Genomic DNA, 27,164 nt, shown 5'->3' on the forward strand with positions numbered 1-27,164 from the left:
TACTCTTCTGGAGCTAGCATCAGTCATTGCACCATTGGTCATTCGTGTCTTCAAAACTATTTGAATGGAGGGGAGGGCAACAAAGGGTGAAGAATACAAATCTGAAGTGGTCTGAAAACAAAGGATCAAGAATGTACCCAGTCACAAAGAGCTGAGCAACAGCCAAAATAACGTTAGCAGGGTAGGTAAAGGTAAAGGTTCCCCTTGACATTTTGTCCACTCATGCCCAACTCTAGGGGGTGGTGCTCATCCCTGTCTCCAAGCCATAGAGCCAGTGTTTGTCCGTAGACAGTTTTCCGTGGTCACGTAGCCAGCGTGACTAGACACGGAACGCTGTTTCATTCCCACCGTGGTGGTACCTATTGATTTATTTGCATTTGCATGCTTTCGAACTGCTAGGTTGGTAGGAGCTGGGACAAGCGACGAGAGCTCACTCCATTGCATGGATTCGATCTTACAACTGCTGGCCTTCTGACCTTGCAGCACAGAGGCTTCTGCGGTTTAACCCACAGCACCACTACCTCCTTGGGTTAGCAGGGTAAGCAACAGCTAAAGTAACTTGTAGATTCAGCACCTGAAAATCTGAATGGTTAGCAAATCACATACCTTCTGTACAAAGAAATCATATCTACATTTCTTATTCCAGGAAAATAAGAAAAGCTGATGCCTGTTAAAGAATTATATAGTGATAGTATAGATAACAAGAATCTTAGTTTTAGCTAACCAAGGTGGAGATGGAAGGACTCATGGCTGCCCACTCAGTTCTCAGGGACAAAGGCAAAGATGTATTCTCTGTCTTCTCTTAGAGAGGGTCAAGAGAGAAAGAAAATGAGACCAGCAGCCTCAGGAGTATCAGTCTAGACTGAAGCAACATCAGCACATGGTAGAGCAGTTTTTTTCCCACTTGCTGAAAAACAATCCTGACAATCGCTTTGTGTTTGGGTGAGAAGTGGTGAACTGATGAAAAAAGGAGTCAGCTTCTGGGATTTTCCCCTTGTGTGGTTTCACTTGGGGAATGGTAGGGAGCAGAAGAGGGTATCCGGTGGACCATCTTGACTGCTGGTGGTGGTGTTCTCAACATTTAGGCTACCCTTTGCGATGTAAAGCTTGCCATCCTTTTTTTTTCTGCTAGCAACACAAAAAAGCCACTTCCTGGTTTTTTTGAGTCATAGGTAGAGATTACAGAAGCACAATATCTCACATTCCTAAACCACTGAATAGTTCTGTAGGTGCGCCTGCTACTGTGTGTGCACACACAAAAACATATGCACATTTTCAACCCAACATGTTTTGGGAGTAGAAGGTGCTCCTTGGGTTTCTCACACCGAGACCAAAGAGGAAGATGTCTGGCTCTGGCTGCCATCCATGTTTAGGTATGAAGAGACCGCCCGCCCATATCCAGACACCATCTGGAGTGAAAACTGCTTAACCTATACAGCTGCAGGGTGATTTACAGTAACACAGTTTGCAAAGCGCATAGCACTGGATGTGGTCATAAGCATCCTTCCTGCCATTACTTTGAAGTCAGGATCCTTGCCCTAGGTAGCATGTGTACATGTGTTCTGTGCTGTCAAGTCAGAACGGACTGACAGTGACCCTAACAGAGCTTTCAAGGTAAGTGAAATATTTAAGGAATGGTTTTACTGTGGGAAAACCCTGCTCAAGGCCATTAGTTGTTATCTATTAGAGTGAAGAGCAAACTTTCCTGGCAGAGAAGCAGCAGTTGCCAGCAGGCAGGGAAACCTCTCATTCTGTCTAGAGTTAGAGAATTAAATCATAAATTCAAAGACTTTCTCCGGCCAATCCTAGTGCCGATTAGGTAACCAGTATCCTGTCTGAATTCTCACAACATGCTGTGTAATCATGCTAAGTTAATAAAAATAGTTCTCAAGGCATGACTTTAAGCTCCGCTCACTGGGACATCTGGGGTTGACTCTTCTTTGTAATTTCTCTGAAGGTTAATTGCCTTCTCTTTGTTCTGTGATCACCTACAATTTTACCAGTTCCATCACTATCCCCAGTGAGTTTCCATGGCCAAGTGGGATTCAAACCCTGTTCTCCAGAGTGTCACTCTACCCACTACACCATATTGGGAATCCTAGCATGAGTAAAATATAAACCTACTTATACTGGCTTTGATGAAAGATGGACTAAGTAAATGCAGTGGGGTGGGGTGGGGAGAGACAACAATTATTTACATTATGTTGTTTTTATGCCTGCAAAACCCAGCCAACTCAGCACTAACCTTTTGCTAGTATCTTTAATGGAGTTAGTGATGATTAAGGAGATGAGGAAGCAAAACAAAATGAGCTTTGCAGTAGTTTCTCCCACCAGGGAGAAAACTAAGCCAAGCACCAGAGAAGTGGCATTACAAGACAATTCCTTCTGAAGTCAAGTAAGCATTTTACAGGTCACCGCAAGAATTTGGGGAGGCAAACGGCCAGTTCCCCACCCAGCCAGTACAACCGATATTAAGAGACCCTCTGGTTGGTTTTGGGGGAATAAAAGGCAGAATTCAGCTTTCAAGGAAACACAAGAACTTGTGTAAAAGAGGCTTGAAGTCTACCCTTGTCTCATGAGATACAGCAGGGAAAGCCAATTGGGTTAGGGTGTTCTTTTGGGGCTTTTCAGAGCACATGCCTTTTGAAGGAGAATGATTATTTACTTGTTTATTTGTTGTTTTTATAAACCCTTTCTTTACCCATTCACAAAAGTCTTTCCAATTGGGAAAGGAATATACCAGCGCCTTCAGATTTAGAAACTAAAAAGACACAAAACTACAGGGGGGAAAAAGATGAGGAGAGAAAGGGAGACAAACTTTTAAAGGTGTACGGTTCTTAAAATGGCCAACTGTCATGGCTGTAATCCAACCAGACACAACTGATTCTCTTACCATCAGCAGCTGCAATGGAAAGAACTTCATAGGAAGCAAAAAACCCAAAATAGCCAGTCTTCAGTGGAGTCAGTCCAATGGCCTTTCTCTCTCCCTCTCTCACAGCCTGGCTGTTGGGTGACCATTGGGTAAGAAGTAAAGCCAGATAAAGATGGCTTCTCCACAGAAGTGATGGTTGCCCCGTCTTCTATATCTCTCTGCCCAGGCTGCAGTTTTTATTTAAAACATAACTGCCAATCAAAATGATAACAGCTTGTCATCTCAAGTTGTCCCCTCCCTCAATCTCCCTAGTAAGAGTCTTTGCATGATGTCCCCTAGAGAGCGGATTTTTGGAATGTCTCGAATGGGGAAAATTCATAATTTGGCCCTTTTCTTAAGTTTCCAGAGTCTTCCATGGCATCCTGTAAGAGATCTGGTTATCCAGATGTCTTTTTACCAATTTTTGCAGTTTTTTAATGTTTTGGCCTGTCACCCTAGACAGCCTTGCATATGTAAAACTGCCTCATTTGGAATTCCAGGCTTTCCAGCCAATTGCATCATAGTTCTCAGAAGGAGAGATGTTAGTAGGCAATGTGAATGTCCACAGCATCCCGGAAGGCTGGCGGGAGGGAAATTCAAATCTTTAAAAGCCCTGATAGAGATCCTTCGGCTGCTCTTTTGCAGCAAGCTGTGGGGACTGACGTATTAGCTAGGAGATCACTGATCTATGTGCTGAAAGAGCTCTTACCAGATCCCTCCATTTTCTACACCATTGACCTGCTGTTTTTCTCCAACCTCCATTCAATTGTGGATGGTGATGACATTGGCTTTTAAATTTCATTTATTTATGAGGAAAACCTCTCCCTTAAAAAAAAAATTGGCCTGGCGTCTGAGTGGACTGGACCCATATCTTATGGACTGGGTTGCTTCTATTGGGCTGGTGTTTGTATAGAAGAAGACATCAAAAGGGTAGGAGAGTAGTTGAGTTTTCCCAATTTTCCATTTGGGATTCTGGGGTGTGGGAGCAGAGTTTTTGCCCCAGGAGGAAATGTCACTGCTTTGCTTTTTCCCAAGGAACATAATTATCAAGGAGGCACTCATTAGGCCCATTAGGAAGAAACCCAATCTGGCGGCGGACGAAATTGGCAATTATAGGCCCGTCGCCAGTGTTTCCTTCCTCAGCAAAGTGGTTGAGAGGGTGGTGGCAGACCAGCTTCAGGCGCTCTTAGATGAAACCAGTGCTCTGGACCCATTTCAGTTGGGCTTCAGGCCACACTATGGTACAGAGACGGCACTGGTCGCACTGATGGATGACCTGTTGAGGGAGGCTGATGGGGGCAATGTGTCCTTGTTGGTCCTCCTCGACATCTCAGCGGCCTTTGATACCGTTGACCACGGTATCCTCCTGAGGAGGCTCCCCGAGTTGGGAGTTGGTGGCCTGGCACTTGCCTGGCTCCGCTCCTTCTTGGAGGACCGCCCTCAGAGAGTACAGCTTGGGGAGAGGGTCTCAGCCCCGTGGAATCTCAATTGTGGGGTTTCACAGGGGTCGATCATCTCCCCAATGCTGTTTAACATCTTCATGAGGCCGCTGGGCGGGGTCATCAGAGGGTGTGGGGCATCGTGTCACCAGTACGCTGATGACACACAGCTCTACATCTCCTTTACTCCAACTTCAGTGGATGCCGTCCAGTCCCTTCAGCGCTGCCTGGACACCGTACTGGAATGGATGCAGTCAAATGGATTGAGGCTGAACCCGGACAAGACGGAGGTCTTGAGGGTGGGTGGCCCTTCCGTCAGCGGCACAGGCGACTCCCTCTCTTTTGGAGGGACGACCCTTGCCGCAAAGAGCGAGGTCCGCAGCTTGGGGATACATCTGGACCCGGCGCTTACCATGGAAACCCAGGTGGCGTCCGTGGTCCGCTCTGCCTATTTTCATCTATGGCGGATTGCCCAGCTGTGGCCGTATCTTGATGGGGAGGCCCTCACTACTCTAGTCCATGCGCTCGTAATCTCGAGATTAGACCATTGTAATGCACTCTGCGTGGGGCTGCCTTTGAGGCTCATGCGGAAACTTCAGATGGTCCAGAATGCAGCAGCCAGGCTTATTAGTGGGGTGAGAAAATTTCAGCATATCTCCCCCACTCTGGTTGCACTGCACTGGTTACCTATTCGTTTCCGCATTGACTTCAAAGTGCTAATGATCACATATAAAGCCCTTAACAGTTTGGGACCTCAATATTTGGCAGATCGCCTCCTCCCACCCAGATCTACCCGAATCACCCGATATAGCCAGCGGGGTCGGCTGAGGGGTTTGACGCCGAGGGAGGCCCGGAAGGAGAAAACAAGAAACCGGGCCTTCTCGGCGGTCGCCCCTCGGCTGTGGAACACACTCCCCACTGAAATTCGGCTGGCACCCTCGCTGGGTGCTTTTAAAAGCCAACTAAAAACCTGGTTATTCAAACAGGCCTTCCCCCCAGTCAACTAAGTTATTTTTTCTTTCCTTTTCTTGTTATTTGAGTTTTAGCCATCTTGAATAATATTGCTTATAATTATTGTATTATATATGTTATTTATATGTTCTTTTAATTTGTTGTAGCCTATGTAAGCCGCCCCGAGTAGACGCTGTCTAGAGGGGCGGGGTAAAAATCAAATAAATAAATAAATAAATAAATTATTTTGATTTAATTTCTTTATTATTAGCATTACATTTTACATTTATCATTGTTGCTTTTTCTTATTTTATTTTTTAAATCACTACTATTGTGATTTTAAAAGGACCCTTGGGGCCCTTTAACAGCAATGGTTAAACTGTAGTATTACAGTCAAAACTCTGCTCACAGTCAGCATTCGATCCCAGCGGATTCTGGCAGCCAGATTAAGGTTCACTCAGCCTTCCAAGGCTGAGTGAACCACAGCTCATGGTGAAGGCAGGGAAGAATGTGCAGCCTGTATAATTAAACTGTAAACCATCCAGAGAGTTCTTTAATCACTATGGGAAGGTATAGAAACAGTACATTACCTTACTATTACTGCACTTTTGTTGTTTAACATTTAAAAACGTGGTGCCCTTTCACAAAAACCCAAACCTTACTTTGACTAATGGTAGGAGTCAGCCCTGCCACACACCTTTACAGATAACACACAGCCCTGTTCTGACAGGAAGACAGGATGAAAAGGCTGGGTTGCCCATGGCAATGTGGGGATATGCACCAAATAAGGTGGAGAAATACATTTGCACTGCACAGGAAAACATGGTCACTTTGTGCTGGAAGAAGTGCTGATGACCAGACAGGTCATGCACTCATGGTGGTCACGAGCAGCTTGAAAACAATATATTATTGCAGGGAAAATCCATGACCCACCACATCCGCATGGTTGTGAGGATATCAGCTGAGGCCAGAGGGACATTGGCACATGCAGCGGCCCAGGGCTGTCCGTCCTGGTTTTCAGCATTGTCCTCTCCCACTAGGAAAGAAATTGTGCTATTTTAGACTCATGAGCTTCTAAGATATGTTTTTTTCCATCATTAGGAACTGAGTTGTCTCTCAGTGACATGAGGTGTCCAAAAAATGGCCTAAATTGAACTGGCAATCCTAGCTAGAGTCGCCTCAGAGAGTCAGTGGTTGAACTTAAACCTCAGCGACTCAATGGATCTGTTCTAGCTGAGACTTGCAATTGGATTCAGGGTCTTATTTGCCTATTCTTCTAGGACAGGCTGGTTTCAGTCATTCCTTTTACTCAATTATTAGTCTATGATACAAATAAAGGAACAAACATGTAATACAATGAAATAATGTAATGCAATGGGCAAGGTGAGGATGAAGAATGAGAAACAGTAACAAGTTTATTTTTTAAAAAAAACTTCAAATATAACCATAGTTATTCCTTTTAATATACACTTTGCCAGCGTTGAGCATTCCCCTTCTTCCCAAACAGAAGAAGCAGGCAATCCTAATCCTGCTTCCTAAAGGTTCTGTAGCTGATCAAAAAATAATAATAAGAAGAAGTGCCGCAAAGGGCTTTAAAGCTGCAGCTTTCTACAAGGAAAATGGAAACATGGAAGAAAGCATTTGCTAAAACCAAGTCAATGTTAACGGGAATGTGGCCTCAATTCCTCAGTCCTCTAGACACTTGCACAGAAGTAAAGGTCTTCATTCCAGATTTTGTGAAAAGAGCATTGGGAAAGACTTTCCCAGAGTCGTGTTTGTTAGCTTGTTTACTTTGTGGATTCCACAAGGTAAAAAATGTGGCTTTGGACTAGGATCAAGAGCCACTCTGCTATGATTAAAAGTGGAGTTTCAAGAATTATTGGACAGAAGAGGCCAAAAAGAGTCCCCCGGACAATTTCAGAAAAGCTACACAAAAGCAGTAATGGTATGATTTGTGAAAGCGGCAGCAAAGCAAGGAGTCTAAGCTACTTGCAAAAAATACGGTTACACAGGTTCTATATATCAGTGCTAGCAGATCAGAACGGCATCACTGTCACAGCAGGCTCATGTACTCAAAGGGTCAGGACTGAAGATGGCCATAAACTTAACCATGAATCAGAAAAACCCAAGAATTGGCCTGGTTTGTGGTAGTCACGATTCCAAAGTGCCAAAGAATGCTCCAACTAACTGTACAATTGCACTCATTTCACACGCAAGCAAACTTATGCTCAAAATCCTACAAGGCAGGCTTCAGCAGTATGTGGACCGAGAACTCTCAGAAGTACATGCTGGATTTAGAAGTGACAGAGGAATTAGAGACCAAATTGCTAGCATACACTGGATTATGGAGAAAGACAGAGAGTTCCAGAAAAACATCTATTTCTGCTTCATTGACAATGCAAAAGCCTGACTGTGTGGACCACAGCAAACTATGGCAAGTCCTTAAAGAAGTGGGAGTGCCTGACTATCTTATCTATCTCCTGAGAAATCTATATGTGGGAAAGGAAGCAACAGTTAGAACTGGATATGGAACAACTGATTGGTTCAAAATTGGGAAAGGAGTACGACAAGGCTGTATATTGTCTCCCTGCTTATTTAACTTATATGCAGAATACATCATGCAAAAGGCAGGACTGGAGGAATCCCAAACTGGAATTAAGATTGCTGGAAGAAATATCAAGAACCTCAGATATGCAGATGATACCACTCTGATGGCAGAAAGTGAGGAGGAATTAAAGAACCTCTTAATGAGGGTGAAAGAGGAGAGCACAAAAAATGATCTGAAGCTCAACATAAAAAAAACTAAGACCATGGCCACTGGTCCCATCTCCTCCTGGCAAATCGAAGGGGAAGATATGGAGGTAGTGACAGATTTTACTTTCTTGGGCTCCATGATCACTGAAGATGGTGACAGCAGCCATGAAATTAAAAGATGCCTGCTTCTTGGGAAGAAAAGCAGAGACATCACCCTGATGTTGGGAAAGTGTGAGGGCAACAGGAGAAGGGGACGACAGAGGATGAGATGGATGGGCAGTATCATAGAAGCGACCAACATGAATTTGACCAAACTCTGGGAGGTAGTGGAAGACAGGAGGGACTGGTGTGCTTTAATCCATGGGGTCACAAAGAGTCGGACACAACTTAATGACTAAACAACAACAAGTGGTAGCCACAAACCACAAACCATCATGAGTCATGAGCTACCAGTTTTACAGTTTGTGCTGCTCTCTAGCCAAGACTTCTTGATTAGCAGGAAGCTTATCCTCACTTGCTGAGCTGCCCACCCCAGTTTCCCTCAGGGCTCAGTTGATATCTCCATAGTCTTAGGGATGAAGGTGGGTAGCAAATTTTCCCTGCAATGATATAATGCGCTGTGTATTCCCTGTCCCAATGCTAAGTACCATTACTGGAACCGCTTGATCTTTAAAAGGCAATACAGATGTATTCACTTTATAATAATAACCTTTGAACTGCAGAGCTGGAAGGGACCCTACGGATCTTCTAGTCCAGACCCTCTCAAAGAGACACAGTGGGGAATTGAACTCATGTGTTGCTCTTACTCAAACAAGGAAATCTAAGGAGCCTCTACTTGTGCAACGGCAGTGGTCACCCAAGCAGCACAACTCTGTTACTACACTAACAGTGGGAGGAATTTCCACTCAGGAGAAGCTCAACAAGATACTGGCCTTTGTAGGGGTTTATTTTTCCTGCAGCAGATCAACAGCTCCTCACCCACCCACCCGTCCATATACAGTGGTGCCTCGCTAGACAATGATAATCCGTTCCACTGAAATCGCTGTTTAGTGAATTCATTGTCTAGCGAAAAGCATTTCCCCATTGGAAGGCATTGAAACCTGTTTAATGCGTTCCAATGGGGAAGAATCATCGTTGTCTAGCGGAGATCGGCCATAGGAAAGCCGCTTTGCAAACCGCCGATCAGCTGTTTGTTTAAATCACCGTCTTGTGAAGCTTAGGTCCCGAAAACACCTGTTTGCGAGCATGGAGGGAGCTGTCAAAATCATTGTCTAGCAAAAATTGGTTTGCGAAGCAGGGACCAAACATTGTCCAGTGAAATTCCCCCATAGGAATCACTGTTTTGTGAATCACTACAGCGATTGCAAAAAGCCAATGTCTAGCGAAAAAACTCTCATGTGGGGTAACTGTCTAGCAAGGCACCACTGTAGAGCAAAAACATAAGGAGTATATGAAAATACAAAAGCATCAACATCTACAAACCATGAAAGCAAAGGGCCAATACAACATTTGATGTATGTGGAGTGAATGGGGGGGGAGGGAAGGGTGTCATCTTCCGTCACCACCCTATGAATGTTAGGGAACAGCTGTCAACACTACCCTATTCTCATCTCATCAAGGTATGTTCCACCAAAAATCTAATGTTGGCATCCAAAACAAAAGTTGGGTGAACATGGTAGGACAGTGATTGCACTTTGAAGTTTTAAGAGGGGCTCTCCTCCATTCCGCAAGCCCCCCCCCCCCCCCGTTGCTGCTAAAGAGGCTTTCACATAGCGGTAACTGGGTCATTTTCTTGTCAGGTTACAGTATCACATTTTGTTCACCAACGGGAAGACCGTGTTTACACGCAATGTTAACTGTAAGCATGTGGTGTAATAATCTACTCAGCATTCCGTGCAGTCCTTCTGAACCTTTGGTCCTCCATCAGCTCCACCCAGCACAGCTAACGGTAAGGGATTATGGGAGTTGTTCTTCAAAACAACTGGACAGTTTAAGATTCGCCACCCCTCATTTAGTGTCTAGGACAAGTCATCTAGTTTAATCATGTTGCTCAAAGGCAGCATGTTGTTTTCAAGAACAAAGGCATCTGAAAGGCTGATAGCTGTTACATAGTAATAGGTAGCAAAGTGACAGAGCTAATACGATTATGATTATGATTACAGAAGGAGGAGGAAAAACAGCAGCAGTGGCCTCCCACTCAGTAGCAATGCTTAGATATATAATAACCACAGACAGCAGCTGTATTCTTCCTGAGCCCAATTGCAGGGCATAAAGAACTTTCCACCATGACCTATTTAAAACCAGCATTCATGTGGCTTCCAGGCAATTTTATCTTTGAAAATGTGCCTTTTAAAAAAAGACAGCAGGAGCCGAGGAGAGCAGAAATTGCATTTCCCACTCCTGCACACCGCCATCTCTTGAAATGGAACTTCAATATTTCTTTTCAGCCCCCTCTACGCCATTTTGTTAACCCATGAGGGGGACATGAAAGAGGATCTTACTTTGTTTTCCAGAACCTTTCATTTAATTTAAAAGGAGAAACTCTTAAACCAGAATGCTTTTTATTTTAATGAAAGAGGTAGACAAAAGCTTCCGATTCTTTCATGCTTTCCCCCTTTCGTTCACCTCTTGCCTGCCGTTTCAGCAAGGAAATGTTTTACCAAAATGCACCATGATGGCTCCTATTTGCAGCCAATCGGAATGTACCGGCAGGGGAGAGGTAATTTTGAGCTGTGGAAGAAGCTGGATTGGTTGTGGAACCCAACTAAGAATTTCTTTTCACTCAGGTTTTTCTTGTGGGTAGGATCAGCATGCTGTTTAGCTCCATAGTGCCCTCTGTCTTGACTGTACTGTCCATTTGTGCCTGTGGATCCATTTTGCCTTCTCCCTTACCCCGTGTTTTTTTTTCCCCTTAAATTCACCCATATTCCTTCTCTTTGCCTTTCCTGAATTATTTTTACTGCCTGCTGCTGCCTGCTGTTGGTGGACCCAAGGATGAAAAGTCATCAAGTTGTAGTGGAAAGAGAAATTTGCTCCCATTCTACTCATTTTGGTTTGGGGGGGGAGCTTTAACTGCATTTTTTCCCCTTTATTTGCTTCCTTGCTTTTCTTGCTTTTTGGAAGAGGGAACAATGTGTGTATATGTTATTTTGCCTTTTCCCCCCGTGTGTGTGTGTGTGTGTGTGTGTCTGTGTCTGTGTGTGCGTGTGTGCGTGTGTGTGCGTGCGCACGCATGCACACATGTGTGTGCATGCTTGTGGTACGGTAATCATTGCAGAATGCCCGTCTTGCCCCTGCTTTTTTTAAAAGTCATTTTAAAGGGTTCTTTAGGACTTTTGAATTGACTTCGCTTTGCCCCTGCTTTTTTAGAGTAGTTGAAGAAGGGTTGTTTAGGGCTGTTTAGAACCGGAACAGGGAAACCTGGAAGAACCTGAAAGAGCCGATTGCTTTCATGTTTAGTGACAGGACCAGTACCTGAAAGCTTTGAAAACAAGCAGGGCACACATTCCGCCAAAGGCGCGGAATAAATGAAGTCTGAAAGGCTTCCCCCATGCACATCCCCAGTAGTCACACAGGTACGATCCTCACACCCAGGGGTCCTTCAACATCCCCTTGTAGAGTCGCCTCTCTCTTCCTGCAGCAACACAAACTGCTGAATTATCATTCCAGATCTATTTTCTTCTCCCTCAGAAACAAAGTCACCTATTAGAGATTTATCTTCTACCAAACAGAAGCCATCAAAGGTACTTTGTATTTGAACCTGGAAGAGTTAGGAGACAGCTGCTTCCTTCAACAGGGGTAGTGTGTCTCTCCCCCCCCCCCCCCCCACTCCACTGCTCTTCTCCTTTTCTGACTTAGGCTGTGACCACACAAGAGTTTGTCCCAAGCTGATGGCAATTTCTCTATACCACACGCTAGCATTTAAATTGTTGTGCCCCATTCACACACAGAGAAATATTTAATTGGCCTTGGAAGGTGTGCTCCAAGGGTCCACATATCACACAACCTTCCACCTCCCTCTCCTTCTCTATCACTGTCATCATCCTGTTCCCATCCCTTTCACCCACATTCAAATTCCTTGTCTTTTCCTGTTATGTCTAGCAAATAAAACAGCACTGAACCAAACTGACTAGATGTGGCAATTATTTGAATCTATGCTGTATCATTTTAAGTTATAGTACTGAACTAGAAGAAAGTATATTTTAAAAAATAAAATTTACAAATTGTGTTGCAAAAGGCAGGCCAAAGAAATAGGGTATTGCAGACTCTCGTGTCAAAAGACTGGATCTTGTAGCAATTAGTGCCAGCATTGTGTAGTTCGTGATGCAAATATTTAGTGGAACAGTGAGAAACGGCACAAATACCCATCTAGCCACTCCCTTGGTTCACTTTTTTAGTTGTGTTTACAAAAGGAAAGAGTTCTGCCACTTATTACTTGACTATCCAAAACACACACAGCTCAGCTGTTAGTTGATTTGTTTCACTTAAGCTGAGACCACTTGCTATCACAGATCCATCACTGATTGCATCAGAAATATTTGCTTAATTTTTTTTAAAGTACTGACTGCCTCTTTCCATACAAATCAGTTTGCTGAAATTACATCTGGTGGTTATAACTTGCTTCTGGAACTGCCTTTTTAAAAAAAAAATTAAAAGACGTTAAGTGGAGGGACTACCTAAGATCTACTTTAATTATCAATTTTTCCCTGCAGGCACATTTGCCTGTTGCTGACATTTTAATCCTGGAGCTAAAAACTGTCCCATTTTCTTAGTGATCAAACAATGTGGATTTCCTTATTATTATTTTAATGGCTTATCTGCCAGAATTAGGACTTTTACATTATTTTAAGCTGGGTTTTATTATGTATTTTTGCCTTATTCAAAATGAATGTTAAACTTCCTTGAAAGCTAATTGGTTTGGAAAGGCAGGCCAAAAATGTTTTAATTACAGGAGATCTGGTCTCCTCATCCCTGCTCCACTGCCAGAGGGAGGGAGGCAAGTGTAAGGTTACATGGTGGCCATTGTCATGCTTTACCTAAACAATCCTGGGGGATGCCGGGACAAGGTGTAGGGTGGTTACAACCACCTAATTCTAATGAGAGGAAGGGTGGAAACCATATAAAAACGAAAATTCATGGGAAAGGAATTTACTTCTCTTTTTTTCCCCCAGGCTCTGTTCCCTGAGATGCCGTCTCAACAGGGCTGTTGGGCAGACAGATCAAATAATGGCTGTGAAAGTAAAGGGCGCATTGAAAACACTTCCTCAAAGAAGGGGCAGCAACAATGACAGCATTCAATGGCAGGGCTGGGTGCCACAGGAAACAACTATGGCTACTGTATTTCACTAGTGGCCGTGGGTTTATTGTGTATTTATTGACTTGATTTCTCTTCTGCATTTCTTCCGGAAAGAATGGGTCTCAAGATGGCTAACAATAACACGAGTAAAACAAATACAAACTCAAAATATAGAACAGGTAGGCCATAATCTTGCTGGGATTTTACTCCCCAGTGAATAAAGTCACATTGGTCGAAATGGCAGATTTCAGGTACGTAACAAGGGCACATCAGCTGTGTGCCTAACCGTGTGTCTGGTTCCATGTCTGGCATGAGACTAACATCTTATTAATTAGCTTGAATCTGCCACCACACCTGACATGGTTTCACTCATGCCAGGGTAAGGTTTCAATAGGATCCTGGCCTTTAACATCTACCATCATTAAAGGCAATTAAAATCAGCAATTTTTAAAGGAAGCAGACACCTGAATTAATTTAAAAAAAAAAGTCTTCTACTGCAATCTGGCTTAAGTTTGGCAAATGCTTATGACTGCAGCACAGGCAACGCTGTTAGTCTGGCTCTATGGGCAACTTCATGCCTGACACTCAAGGGAGGAAAAGGCAATTCGGGAGATCCATCCATCGCAGCCGTTCTCCCAAACAGCAGCAGCAGCCCCTTACAAAGCCTTATTATTTCCTGTGCCGTCTGGAACAAGACACCAGGATGCACTTTTCTGCATGTGTAGAGCACTGCTAATATCTGCAGCAGTAGAAAATGCAGCTGGCTCCTGAGCTCCCTGCAGCCTTATGATGTCATCCCAGCTTCTTCCTGCCTTGAACAGCATCTTCATTGGACATCTGGCAGTAAGGATGGTGGAACACCCTTCCTTTGTTTACTTTTCAGTGGCAACAGCAGTCTGCCCTTCCTCACCAAGTCACTCTTCCATTCAGAGCTTGAAGACAGTACTTCTTTGGACTACAATTCCTGGACAAACCTCGCCCCCCCCAACATGGTCCAAGGGATTCTGGGAGTTGTAGTCCAAAAACAGAACATTTCCAAGCTTTGTCCCCTTTACTAGCCTGGTGGTACAAGTGAGTGACTTAAAGGCAAAGGCTCTCGTCTAAACGGAAAATCTAGTTAAATGAGACCATGGCGTTACCTTCTGTCCTGATGGTGAACGGCGAGTCTCCCAGTCGTTTGGCTGAAAACTGACCTCCCAGTGATGTCATTAAAAAGCAGAGAGTGAAAAATCCGATTCCCACCACAAATATCCTGTGTAGGGAGACAAGAAAGGAGACACAGTTAAGCCGGATTACAGTACAGCTGAACAAAATGCATGGACGTTTCCTACATGTCTCTCAATGACTACTTTGAAGAATCTGTGGCCCCTTATGTGACCAAAAAATCAAGTATCTGCCCACCATCCTTTTTTCAGCAGAAAAGGAAGTGACTGCTCTGTCAGTAGAAACACAATGATGGGAAACCAGAGGTTTCTTCCAGCATTCCAATGTATACTAAAAGGTTCTTTACTGCAGCATACGTGGCTTATATACAGTATATATTTTGAACACCACCATCTAATTAACAGTTAACTGCAGACAAGTAGCCAAGTTGCTGCAGCAGGAAATCAGAACTAGAGTCATTGATTCACAGCTCCTACTTCCTCCCTTTTCCTTATAGCCGCTGGAAGGAATATGCTGCAGGCAGGAGTGAACACTGCATTAGTTGGAAGACAATAGAAAGTTTATCTTCTCAATTGGACAAATGCATTTGTACTTAAGGGGAATGAAAATGACAAGTATCACAAAGCTTCAGGATCATCACATGGTCTCATCCAAATGCACAGCTCTTATTTGTTCCTGAAATATATTTAGTCATTTCACCCACTCAACTTTTTTTTAAAAAAAGAATATACTATGTAGCCTAAAACTGGAAAATCAAAAAGGCAAAATACAGTACTTCTGGAGGAAGTTCAGATCTGGGTCCTGGCACCTCTGTACCTATTTTAATCATCATCATCACCATCTTAGAACTGCAGAGCTTAAAAGGACCCTATGGGTCATCAAGTCCAGTCGGGTCAAGGAGGCACAGTGGGGAATTGAATTCCCAACCTCTAGTTTTGCAGCCAGATGCCTAAGTCACTGGGCTATTTTGAGCTTGCAACTTTTCCAGAAGCACAGTTCATAAGACTGCCAAATTCTTGTTCTTCAAATCCAGCCAACCTATTTTGCATATTATGCAAATTACCTTGTCTGCATATTATACAATTTGCACATTGTGTGAATTTATTGCACTAATTAATGTATTGTCTTTCTACCAATATGTTTCAGCATTGGCACAGTTTATATACCAACCACTGATCTGAGAGAACAAGTATAATTTAATGGGTAGAATGCTGGATTAGAACAGAGTGACCCGAATTCAAGTATGAGCAAGCAGTTCAAAGGACCATGCCATACTCCCAAGACAATTCCAAATGTACACATCAGTCCTGTGAAAAGGAGCCTCTTTCCAAAAATCTCAGATTCACTTAACTTCCAAGAAACCTATACAAAATGGTTCTCCCCTGGCAGCGCAGTAAATTGCATAACAGCAAAGCCTGGGCAAGTTCCTTGTGGGACTGCAGTTTTCAACTATCACACAATCCAGTAAAGTGAGGTTGCCTAATATTGCCATGTCAACTCTTTTGCAGCAAAGACAGTGGAGCTGTATATGCTAAAATTGAAGTATGAAGTACTTTTATCCTTCTTTGTATGAGTATTTATTCTTGGTGCCCTGCCCTGCCTTCATTCCTGCTGCTGCATTGCTATCTGTGCATTGTTTGACCTACAGAATAGATTTCGGCTATCTGCAAAGCAGCCAGGGCCAGGCTTCCCCAAAACTTCAATTTTAGAAGAGGCTTAATCTTTAATTTTTAAATCTTTAATCCCTGTCAAACTGTGACGGCTTAACTCAATGGCTAATCACACTGAAATTTCTCAGAAAACAATTGGTTGAAGCAGTGACTGCATGTTCTTTATTTGCCAGAATCCCACTTATGTTCATATAACCTGCTATGGCTAATTACAACTAATTCACAAGGTGCCAAGCCGCATCTCAGTTGTGCAATCACATATGTGACCAGACATGCCCTAGCACCCCATCAATTACTCGCAACACACCACAACAAATTAGACAAACAGCAGTAAGATTGGGACCTTTATTTGTTAGCTTGTATAAGGATTAAAGACTTGCTTTTTGAAGTCTTGGAATCCCAGCCATCTGATGGACTGAATGAGCACAGATTGGCATGCCTAAAATCTGGAGTAAAATCTGACCAACCAACTGATATGACAACATTAGTTATTCAGTGAAACCAATAGTGAAAGATTATGGGAGCTGCAGACTGAAAAAGCCTGGAGGGCTAGTTACCAACCCTGCTATAACTTACACTGTTAGTCATGGTGATGTTTATATCAGACATGGCTAGTTCCAGAGTTTTCATATCAGCTGCCTCTCGGGGCCATCACAACACATTTTGATAGTATTGTCTCTCTCTCCATGCCATGTGTAAATGCTAACCAGACTGATTGCTCAGTCTTGTGTGCTGCTAATGGGGCAGCCTTGTCCAGTGTACTATTTTATTTATTTATTTGTTTGTTTGTTTGTTTGTTTGTTTGTTTGTTTGTTTGTTTTATATCCCGCCTATCTAGTCGATTAAGACCACTCTAGGCGGCTACCAGGCAAGTGAATGAGGAAGCCAACAGGGCAGGCTTCATGGCGCTCATCTATTCCCCATCAATCAATATCTCCCATCTGAAGTCACTATCTTAACTCTGCTTAATGGTAGAGATGTTGAAATTGTTATCATGGATCCATGAAAAAGGGGAACTCTGGGGCTGGTTTGAGATATCTTGCAATGACAGGATTTAACACCTGGCTACAGGTTTCCTGCTTCAAGCACTGGAAACAAAAAGCGTAAGAAGTTCTGTTTGCTTTTAATACATAGAGGTGGGATTCAGTGAATGACAGATAAAAATCTAGGTGTATTTTAAAGCACAGCTAGAAAGGCAGCATGCAATCTGCCATTCCTATTATGGTGAGATGCATTTTCTTTCTGGTTAATTATTGTCATTCTTTTCACATTTGCATCTACAAATGTGAAAGGGGTGCGGGGGCAGCTTGACAGTGTAGATCAGGCAGAATTGAACTTGTATGTTCTGAGCAACTACTTATTTATTTTATTTTTCCAGCTTTTACCCAGCCCATCTAGTTTCAATGAATTTACTCTGGGCGGCTTACATTTCGAATATAAAACAAAATTAAAACACACAATATCAACACACAATATTCAAACTTCTGGTTAGAAGCTAAGCAGCTGCGTTCCTCCATTAGCTGCTTGTTCTAGACCATATTTATTTGTGCAGGCATATGTGCATGCGTGAACACACATGTGTATGTTTCTATTCACGTTCTAAAACACAGAGAAAACATGTACGTAAGAGGGTATTAACAACAATCAAATATATTGTTAACCTGATAAAGGGAACAGGGTAAAACAATTAACAAGTACAGAGGAAATGTTTCCATTTAATAAGACACAAGAGGAAGAAGAATATGATTAACCAAATATGAACAGTTAATAATAGGAAGCAATGGTTCCCAAAAGTAATCTATTTGTGTGAAGGTTGTGTGCATGGACAAAGAGTCTCTCCATCAGAATAATGCTATACGCAACAGATTCACATATCTCCATTTTATCCAAATTTCTATTGTCGTTCATCTTCCATTTCCCCTTTCTGGCAATCGTAGAATAATAGATTTGGAAGTGACCTATAAGACCACCAAGACCAGCCTCCTGCTCAATGCAAGAATACACATCAAAGCAGATCTGAAATATGGTTGTCCAATTTTCTCTCGAATGCCTCCAGCATTGGAGTGCTCACCACCTTCTGAGGTAATTGGTTCCATTGTCAACTGCTCTAACAGTTAAGATTTTCCTGATATTCAGTCAAAATCTGGCTTCCTGTAACTCAAGCCCATTGTTATATATCCTGTACTCTGGATCCTGCAATCTGGAGAGCAGATCCTGCCCCTCCTCTAGATGACAACCTTTCATATACTACCATCTCTCCCCTCAGTCTTCTTTTCTCAGAGCTAAACATCCCCAGTTCTTTCAGCCTTTCCTCACAGGGTTTGGTTTCCAGTCCCCTGATCATCCTTGTTGCCTTCTTCTGAACTTGTTCCAGTTTACTGGCATTCTTCCTGAAGTGTGGTGGCCAGAACTAGACACGGCACTCAAGATGAGGCTTAATTAGTGCAGAATAGAAGAGAACTAGTACTTCACAAGATTTTTAGACTATGCTTCTGTTAATGCAGCTTAAAATTGCATTTGCCTTTTTTGCAGTCACGTTGCACTGTTGGCTCATATTCAGCCTGTGTTCTACAATAATTTCAAGATTCTTCTCACTTGTAGTATTACTGAGCCAAGCATCCCCCATCTTGTACCTGTACATTTGGTTTCTTTTCCCTTGATATAGAATTTGCCCCTGTAAATTTCATTCTGTTCTTTTCGGCCCCGTGATCAAGCCTATCAAGATCTTTTTGAATTTTTTTCATTTTCCAGGGTGTTAACTATTCTACCCAATTTTGTGTCATCTGCAAATCTGATAAGCATGTCGTGTGTGGAAGTGGACAGCCTACCACACATAAGCACGCATCCTTCTAGATTAATGCTGTAGTATCACATAAGTACTCATAAGTACTGGGAGATCTACAGTTTGGGCAAGCATAAAACTATGAAATGGGAATGACAGCATATGAAAAATGACAAAACTTTTGTACACTATTCATTCGCTACAGCAGCAATCATTTTATTCCCAGAGGCATAAATTTAATGAAGTGGTCCAGGGTATATATGTGAGTATGTGGGTTATTTCAATTGTCAGGAACCTGTGGGAGGGTTTTTTCCCCCTTCACATTCTTCTCATTTCTAAGCAGCACATCAATATGCAAGACCTTGCTTATTTGAATCTTCATAATTATAATCTAGCAGGGAGTGATGGTTAGACACTAACTTAAATTACTAATGTAGACCACTGTGGATGGGAGCAGAAAAGACATTTAAAAAGCCCTCACAATTAAACAAAAGGAGGAAAATAAAGGAGATGCCTGGCCTAGAATCTCATTAAAAGGTGAAAAACTTCAAAACTACAAACTGAAAACATACTGTTTCACTGCCTATAGGACCCAAAAAAAAGAGATCAGAATAAGGAAGTTGTGGAAATGTTAACCAAGCAAAATGGTGATCAGACAGTTGAGTTCACTCTGAAATAAAACAAAAACATCACTTAATTGGTTATCTGACTTCCATTCTATCATATTTTCCTCATTCATGAAATTGTTCTAAAGAACCCCCAATGTAAAGTGTTCCAACATTGGCAGCCCTTCTCATCTTAGTGGCACTAAGAAATCAGAAACTGGCTTTGGCTGTTCAGTCTCACAAAGACAACAAGAGTGGAAGTTCCCATGTTGACTTCTCTCTTCAGCTGATTAAATGTCTAGGGCAGAAGCAGGCAGTCTTATGACCAAGAACTCATATTCAACCACCCTCCATCACCTACTTTGACAATGCCCAATGATAGCACAATTTCCTTCCACACCACCAAACGTCATCAGCACAGTGATATCATTATACCCAGAAATTACTCTGAAAACCAAATGGGTCTCTTTGCTTTAAAGTAGGACCATGTTCCCGGAAACCTCCTAATAGTACCATCCTGCTTTAGGACAAGACACAGTGTACCTTATTATTGGGGGAATTTCCAGGTATTTTGCCAGGGATGCAAATAAGGTAGCACAGTCACTGGTCCATGATGTTCTCATCAGTGAAGTTGACCAACCTGGTTTAAGGTAGACACTGATACCTAAGGCCAAATCCAATTACTGATCCTCACTAAGTAGACCCATTGAATGAATAGGAGTGTTCACATTAACAAAACTAGAAGTCCCATTGATTCAATGTATCTAGCAGGGACTAACACTTAGATTTCACTCCCAGCGTTACAACCTTCCTTAATACAAACATTAGTCCAGACTAAGCTGATCACTATCATTTATGTTTCATTGAATCAGCAAGGAAGAGAGAACAGTGCACACTCATATCGAGAGGCAAAATTAAGGAGGAGAGAAGACAGCAGTGGCCTAATTGCAACGAGGTACACAGCAAACATAAGGTATGAAACTCCCTATGTAATGTATCATAAAATAATAAACCAAATTAATTAAAGGGCCTAGGGCTTTTCTTGTCTAAATTTTTCACACACTGATTGAGTGGAGTCCTTTCACATAAAAAAGATTAAGGTCTTGCATTTGGCAACAATAATATTTCAGATATTCATGGTGCCCTCCATTATACCTAACACTTCTGTTTGAATAAACAAAGAGAGACAGATACAGAGAAACATGCACAGACAATTCAACAAAATGTCAAAGTTCACAACTCACAAGTCATTTCTTATCTTTTCCTAGGGAAGCTGCTTTGTGCTATCATTCTTTTTCCCCCCACTCATTTCCAGCATCCCTGAGACAGTGCATGGTCATAGTTTTCATATAAACAACTGCTTACCAATAAGGCAAGGGCATAAAAACCAATCTGGCTGCAGCACAAATAAGTGGAGGGGGGCTTTTTTCAAAATGTCATTTAATTTATATACTGTTTTATGCACCAGTAGTAGAAATAGTTTAAAAAATGGTCAAGAAAATGAACTTAATAATTTCCGCAGGAAGTTTAGTTAGTAAGCAAGCTGTGTTTATGTAACACCCAGCATAAGCATGCCGTAACAGAGACCAAAGCCAAAGAGAAAGCCACATATGAATGTTGTGGAACTGATTTGCAAACCAAGCGCTTTCTCCTCTGTCAACATGCACAAAGAAAGGCAAAATGGTTCGCTCCTTCAATCATTCACACACAGCCACTTTTTTTTCAGTGATGCTGCTTTGTGGGAAAATCTATTATTTATTTATTTTAAATGTTTTTATCCCATCTTTCTTCTTAAAAAGAACCCATAGTGGCTATACAACTGTGTTCATGGCAAGCCTGCCACATGTCTGCAGCACTCAGTTGATATTTAACATCTGTTGCATGCGCGTGTGCACGCACGCGCACACACACACACACACACACACACACACACACACACACACACACACACACACACACACAGAGAGAGAGAGAGAGAGAGATTTCAGACACAGAGAGATCCGCTCCAGATCATGACCTAATTTTATTTGCCTTCCAATCTGGGTCCAGTTCAAGGTGTTAATATTAGCATTAAAAGGGCCAAATGGCTAAGGATGCAGACCCATTCAAGGACTGCCTGCTCCAGAACTGGCCCAGCGGGGATTTAAGAGCAGCCAAAGCAGCAGCTTGTAGGACCATCACACATGGCAGGACTCTCTCAGTGGCAGAATTTGCATTCGAAACTCCCTTTCAGAAGGGACCTGATGGCCTCCAACCCTTCTGACTTTCAAGCATCCGTTATGTACATTTGCACGCACTCTTGCAGAATAAACAACCGGATTCAAATTGTCTTCGTCATACCTGTTTGTCTCGTTTTTATATTATTTTCAGCATTTTAAACCTGTAATTCCAAATATTAGTAATTTTAAATTGGTGCTATTTGGGGTTTTAGATATTTGCACCTTCTGATTTTAACAGCAGGCCATTAATAGAATAAACTAACAAACAATACACTGATCAACAGGACCAGACCCAGATATTTTGCTGCCTGAGCTTTAAAAAAAGAGAGAAACCAAGATGGTGCCACTCCCATTCTATGTACAGAATCCGACAGGATTGCCAGTATATTCTCATTAGCTATGTGATAGCGTCCTCCACAATACCTGAAGGCAGGAGACTGGGTGTGCACCTACACTGCCCAGTTATGGCAATTTGGCACCACTTTAAATGCTATGGTTCCATCCTGTGGAATTCTGGCATTTCCAGTATATGAAGGACTTAGAATTCAGAGCTAAAGAGCTCCAATGTACTTCTGAGAACTACAGCACCTCATCAAACTACAGATGCCAAGATTCCATAAGGCAGTGACACATGGCAATTAATGTGGTGTTTAACTGCTGGTGTCAATAGACTCCAAGTTAGGAGGTGCAAGCCAGGCTATTTGACATACACCTGCCTCTTATAACAGTGGTCTCCAACCTTGGGCCTCCAGATGTTCTTGGACTCCATCTCCCAGAAGCCTTCACCATCACTTCTGCTGGCCAGGATTTCTGGGAATTGAAGTCCAAGAACATCTGGAGGCCCAAGGTTGGGGACCACTGTCTTACAACACCTTGCTGCTGCCTCTCAACAACCAAGGCCACAGGTGACCACCAGACTCTTCCTAACAGTCTTGCTGGCCTGCAACCCAGTTCAAATGCTTGTATATCTTCTGAATCATGTGTGTAGTCAAGACATTAAAGGCATCTGCCCCAATTCCCAATGTGCCCACACTGGGTTCTCAAGTGCATGGGAGGGAAAGTATACATGTTAACACAGTCATTATTACAATACCAACAAACTTGCCTTTTTTTAAATAGACAGAGTACAGATTCCAGGATATAAAAGTGCAATATGAAAACTGACCTTTAACTGAGTTTGAAGTTGTATCACACTTTTTTGTTGTTGTTGTTTTGGAAGGCCCTAAAGCTGTTCAAAGAAACTAGTCCAGCCTTGCCAGTTAAAGGATGCTCATGCCATCCTCTCACTCCACAGCCTATAAGTCAGGTTGTGCTGTTTTATTAAGCCAAGTGTCATTCAGCATGAGGCAAAGTGACAGCTTTCACTGATATAGTCCATGACGCAACTGGCACAGGAAGTGAACTGCTGCCGAGGTGCACATCCTTCCACCCAGTTTCTCATTCCGCACAGAACCCCATCGCAAGGATCAACTTGCATCAGTTTAATCAGCTCTGCTATGAACCCTAAGAATTTTTCTGAGAAGAGTCAAATACACATTTGAGGAAGAGGTTGTTTATATGAACTCCTTCCACTGGTGCTTGCAACAAGAGCATCTTGGACCAAGAATAACAGCTAATCACAGCTCTCCAATGAGCATGACTGTACAAGCATTTGTGACAGTCATGCTTTGCATGTTTCCAGTAATTTTATGTCTTTAGGAAAGACAATGTGTGGGGAATTCCTCAAACTATATCTAAAAGTAATGTCATCTAAGGGCCAAACTCAATAATAGAGCTAGCACGTAATTAGAAGAAATGTGCTCACTTGGGAGATGTTTTTAAAAAGGCTGTTTATTCTACCATGTGATTGCTTTATTCTGCATGTTACTCATTAGCTTCCTTTTGTTTTTGCAATTGGTCATCAAGCAGTAAACATGGGCTCCACTTACTTGCAAGTCCAGTTCTTCAGCCATGAAGCTTTGAAGGGACTGTTTATCAGTAGGGAAAATATAAATGCAGGAGACACATATTTCTCTTAACATGAGATTTGACCATTACTGTCCCACAAATTCAGTCTCAGGTCAGACCTCATCTTGGCCAACTACCAGGGCAACACCCACCTTAAACATTTGCAATATGATCTCCCCCAAATTAGGCACCCCTCCCAGACCTCCTGAATTATGAGTCCCATCATCCTCTGCCAGTCAATCTATATGCTGGTTGATATTGATAGTAGTTGTAGTCCAAGATACATGGAGGATGTCAGGTAGAGAAAGGCAGATCCAGTGGCTAATGTTTATAAAAACTGGTGTTAACACCTAAGACTTTCAAGCATGAAAATTCCTGCCCCCATCACAACAGATTAAGGGCCAAGCACAGTTTCTCTGTAAAGCGAAGGAAAACATAAGCTCCAACAAACAACATGCTCTCCTGCTTTACGTCTAATTTGTCTTTAGCCCCATGTAATCCAGTGAGATTGGCTTGTAAAAAGGCAATAGAAATACATGGATTCCTTATCTCGGCCAGCGGTTCCATACACTTTGCTCTGGTTATACGTTTACTCTCTAAAACTATTTCTTAATGTACAGGCTTGGTTATTGCTAGCTTGAGAGACTTAAGGTCGTACACAGCGGATGGACAGCCAGGCATCCTTGTTGATCCACTTTCTTTCACTCTCAGATACCTGAGCTAGTTATTTAACAGCTATTTGTAAGCAAGCTTATGGAGGGGGGAGTCTCACTAGATCAATCAGTACAAGCAGTGAAAGCTTCTCACCAGAAGCTCCACTGTATCCGTATCATCCCATTACCTACCACCACAAACAGGTATATACTCTAGATGGGGAATGGAGTTGTGCGATAGTTGCCTTTGAAAACTTCCCTCTAATATAAGGATAGGAGAAATGCCATCCTCCAGATGTTTTTTTTTCCCCTTTGGCTCCCGTCATCTCTAGTCAACATAAAAAATGGGGTGGGATGATGGAAAGTTCTTCTCAGCAACATCTGGGGGGCCATAAATTCCAAATCCCTGCTGCAAGAGCATGCCATGGGATTTTGCAGCATTTCACAAGTAAACATCCTATGCATCATCTTCTTTTAATCCCTTTTTTAACCCAACCTTACCTTTTAGAAATAAAATGCAACTTATTCTAAAGACTCATCTACTGCTAGGTGGACTGACCTACTCTTGATTAGGATGAATCAAACAGTTCCATTAATGTCACATTTACAAATACAAACACCCAAACTTTTGTGAAATTTGAGTTACAAAGCCAAATTCTAACATCAGCTTAGAAAGAATATGCCACCTGGAACAACAGGTTTGACCAGTCTTTGTTCTTATCCAGGTTTTCATTCTCACTTCTTGTCACCCTTTACTTAATTCTTTGCCTGGTCCGTGACACAAATCAAAGCGTGCTACTTGGAAGCAGTCTGTGAATGTGCTTTAAATTCTTTTACATCATTTGAGGAGAAAGAAGAGAAGAAAGGTGCCCCCCAGTAGCCCAAAAAAAGGAGATAAGGGACCCTAATGGACTGATGCAGATTGACCAGAACACAGTCCATAAAAACAAACTTTAGAGGCACCGTGAGGGAAAGCCGTAGTTCATAAATCCTACTGGGTAGAAACAGCTAATGGGAAAGATTCGCATGGACCAGGAATAATGTTCTGAGCTGCTAGCAATTTATAACAACAAACCTAAGATACAACAATCCAGTTTAATACTGCTTTGATCCCTTGAGACATCTAAATACCCATAAGAACTGGTTTAGTACCAAAAACCTAACCCTCAGCAAATCCCAGCATTAATGAACAAGCCGCTAGGATGATTTGCCACCATGTCTGGCACCCATCCGCTTGCACTCCCGCGAGTTGAGAGCAAACTTGTTTCTCTACGACAGACCCGAAATCTTCTTCCCCTCGGGCAGCAGGAAAAGGTTGTCAGCATGCAGTTTGGGACCTGGTCTCTCCCACCACCCCCATGTCTTCCGAACTGGACATCCCAGAAAGCAGAGCAGGAGAACTTTACCTAAAAGGCCTCAAGGTGACGAGACATCTTCTGACCATTATCTTCCCATCCGAATTCACTGTAATCATGGTTCAAACTTCTTATTTAAATTAAGAAAACTGAGATTTTGAATTTTTTTTAAAGCCCCACCACAGTTATTGCAAAGAGCACATGGCTAGAGGTTTGTTTGTTTTTTTCAGGACATATCAAGGAAAGGGATGTAGACCCAATAAATCCATGCATAGGAAGAGAGCTGGGTCTTCCTTCCTCTCCCAGGTGCTCTGCCTCTGTGGCTTGCCTTTTAAGGGATGTCTGAGAAGAAACAGGTAGGAACCAGAAAAGAGGACTAGGTGGTGGCGGCGACGGCAGTAGTATTCATAGTAGTGGCTCCTACAATGTTTCAGTCACATTTTGGAGACAGCCTGAAGCACCCTTCTCGCTTAATATTAGATCCATTGTTCAGGTGAGGGACACCTGGCTCCAGACACGCGTCGACTCAGGAGGTCCCTCATCACCACCGCCCGTGTCGTCCCCCTCCCCCGTCCCCACAAATCTCTCAGGTTGCTGCCTTCGCCCAAAGCCGACAGCCAAGCGTTTCGCTCCCGTCCTTCTCCAGGCGAGCTTCAACACTTCCAGGTAGGGGCCATCATTTCCTGGGCTCGTCTGCCCTCGGAGAGGCGGCTCCCAGTCACAGCCGGAGAGGCAGCGGTTAAAGGGAGCGGCTCCATCCCAGCCCGACGGATGCCTCCTCTCCTCATCCTGGCGACCCGAAGCATCCCGTTTTAGCCTCGCCAAGAGGCTGCATTGTTTCCAACGGGCAAGGATGATACGCTGCTCACAGAGGCGATCAGGACGAGAAAGGGGGGGGGGGGGGGAGAGAAGAAGAAGCAGCTTCGTCGCCAAGTTATGAGTCGGGCGCCATCTCGTGGCCACCGTCAGGATGGCTCGTTGCGTCCGTCTTTTCCACCTGCTGCAAAGGGGAGACTTTTAGGCAGACACAGGCAGGGGAGAGGGACACACACACCCCCAGGAAGGGAAGGCGCTGCTTCGTGGCCCGAGTGGGGCCAGCAAAACTCAGCCCTCAGGGCCTGCTTTCCCCCGTCAGCTCGCTTTGGCAAGATTTGCCAGCCACCCAACACTTTTCCAGTGGTTCCATCAACCAGCAGCCCAACTGGGTGCGGTCGCTGCAAGAAATTTTTATCCGCGACCCTTGCAGACTGAATTCCTACAAAGATCTCAAAGTGGGGTTGCCTTCGAAAAGGCCAGGTGCAAAAGCAAGTCGTTTGTGAAGACCTTCCCACGGTTTCCTCCGTGTAAAGTTGCTCGGAAGTGGGTGAGCCCTCCGTCCCTCCCTCCCTCCTTCTCTCTGGGAGGGCAGACTCGGGAAC

At 43.2% G+C, this 27,164-nt stretch overlaps 1 protein-coding gene across 2 annotated transcripts in view; it reads right to left on the reverse strand.

Annotated features, from left to right (window-relative positions):
• Positions 1-26,703, reverse strand: part of MGAT5B (alpha-1,6-mannosylglycoprotein 6-beta-N-acetylglucosaminyltransferase B) — a 228,410-nt gene extending 201,707 nt beyond the window's left edge. The window contains exons 1-2 of one of the 2 annotated variants that reach the window (XM_072990466.2): positions 25,798-26,703; positions 14,491-14,603 (exon numbers count right to left, since the gene is read on the reverse strand). In XM_072990466.2, the coding sequence (XP_072846567.2) occupies positions 14,491-14,603; positions 25,798-25,865 (181 nt within the window). In that variant the 5' untranslated portion in view covers positions 25,866-26,703. The remainder of the gene's footprint in view (positions 1-14,490; positions 14,604-25,797) is intronic. The other variant, XM_078385992.1, reaches the window with a different exon arrangement.
• Positions 26,704-27,164: the final 461 nt, after the last annotated feature.

The sequence above is a fragment of the Pogona vitticeps genome, chromosome 2 (assembly GCF_051106095.1).
Source record: "Pogona vitticeps strain Pit_001003342236 chromosome 2, PviZW2.1, whole genome shotgun sequence".
In the NCBI taxonomy this organism is placed as follows: domain Eukaryota; kingdom Metazoa; phylum Chordata; class Lepidosauria; order Squamata; family Agamidae; genus Pogona; species Pogona vitticeps.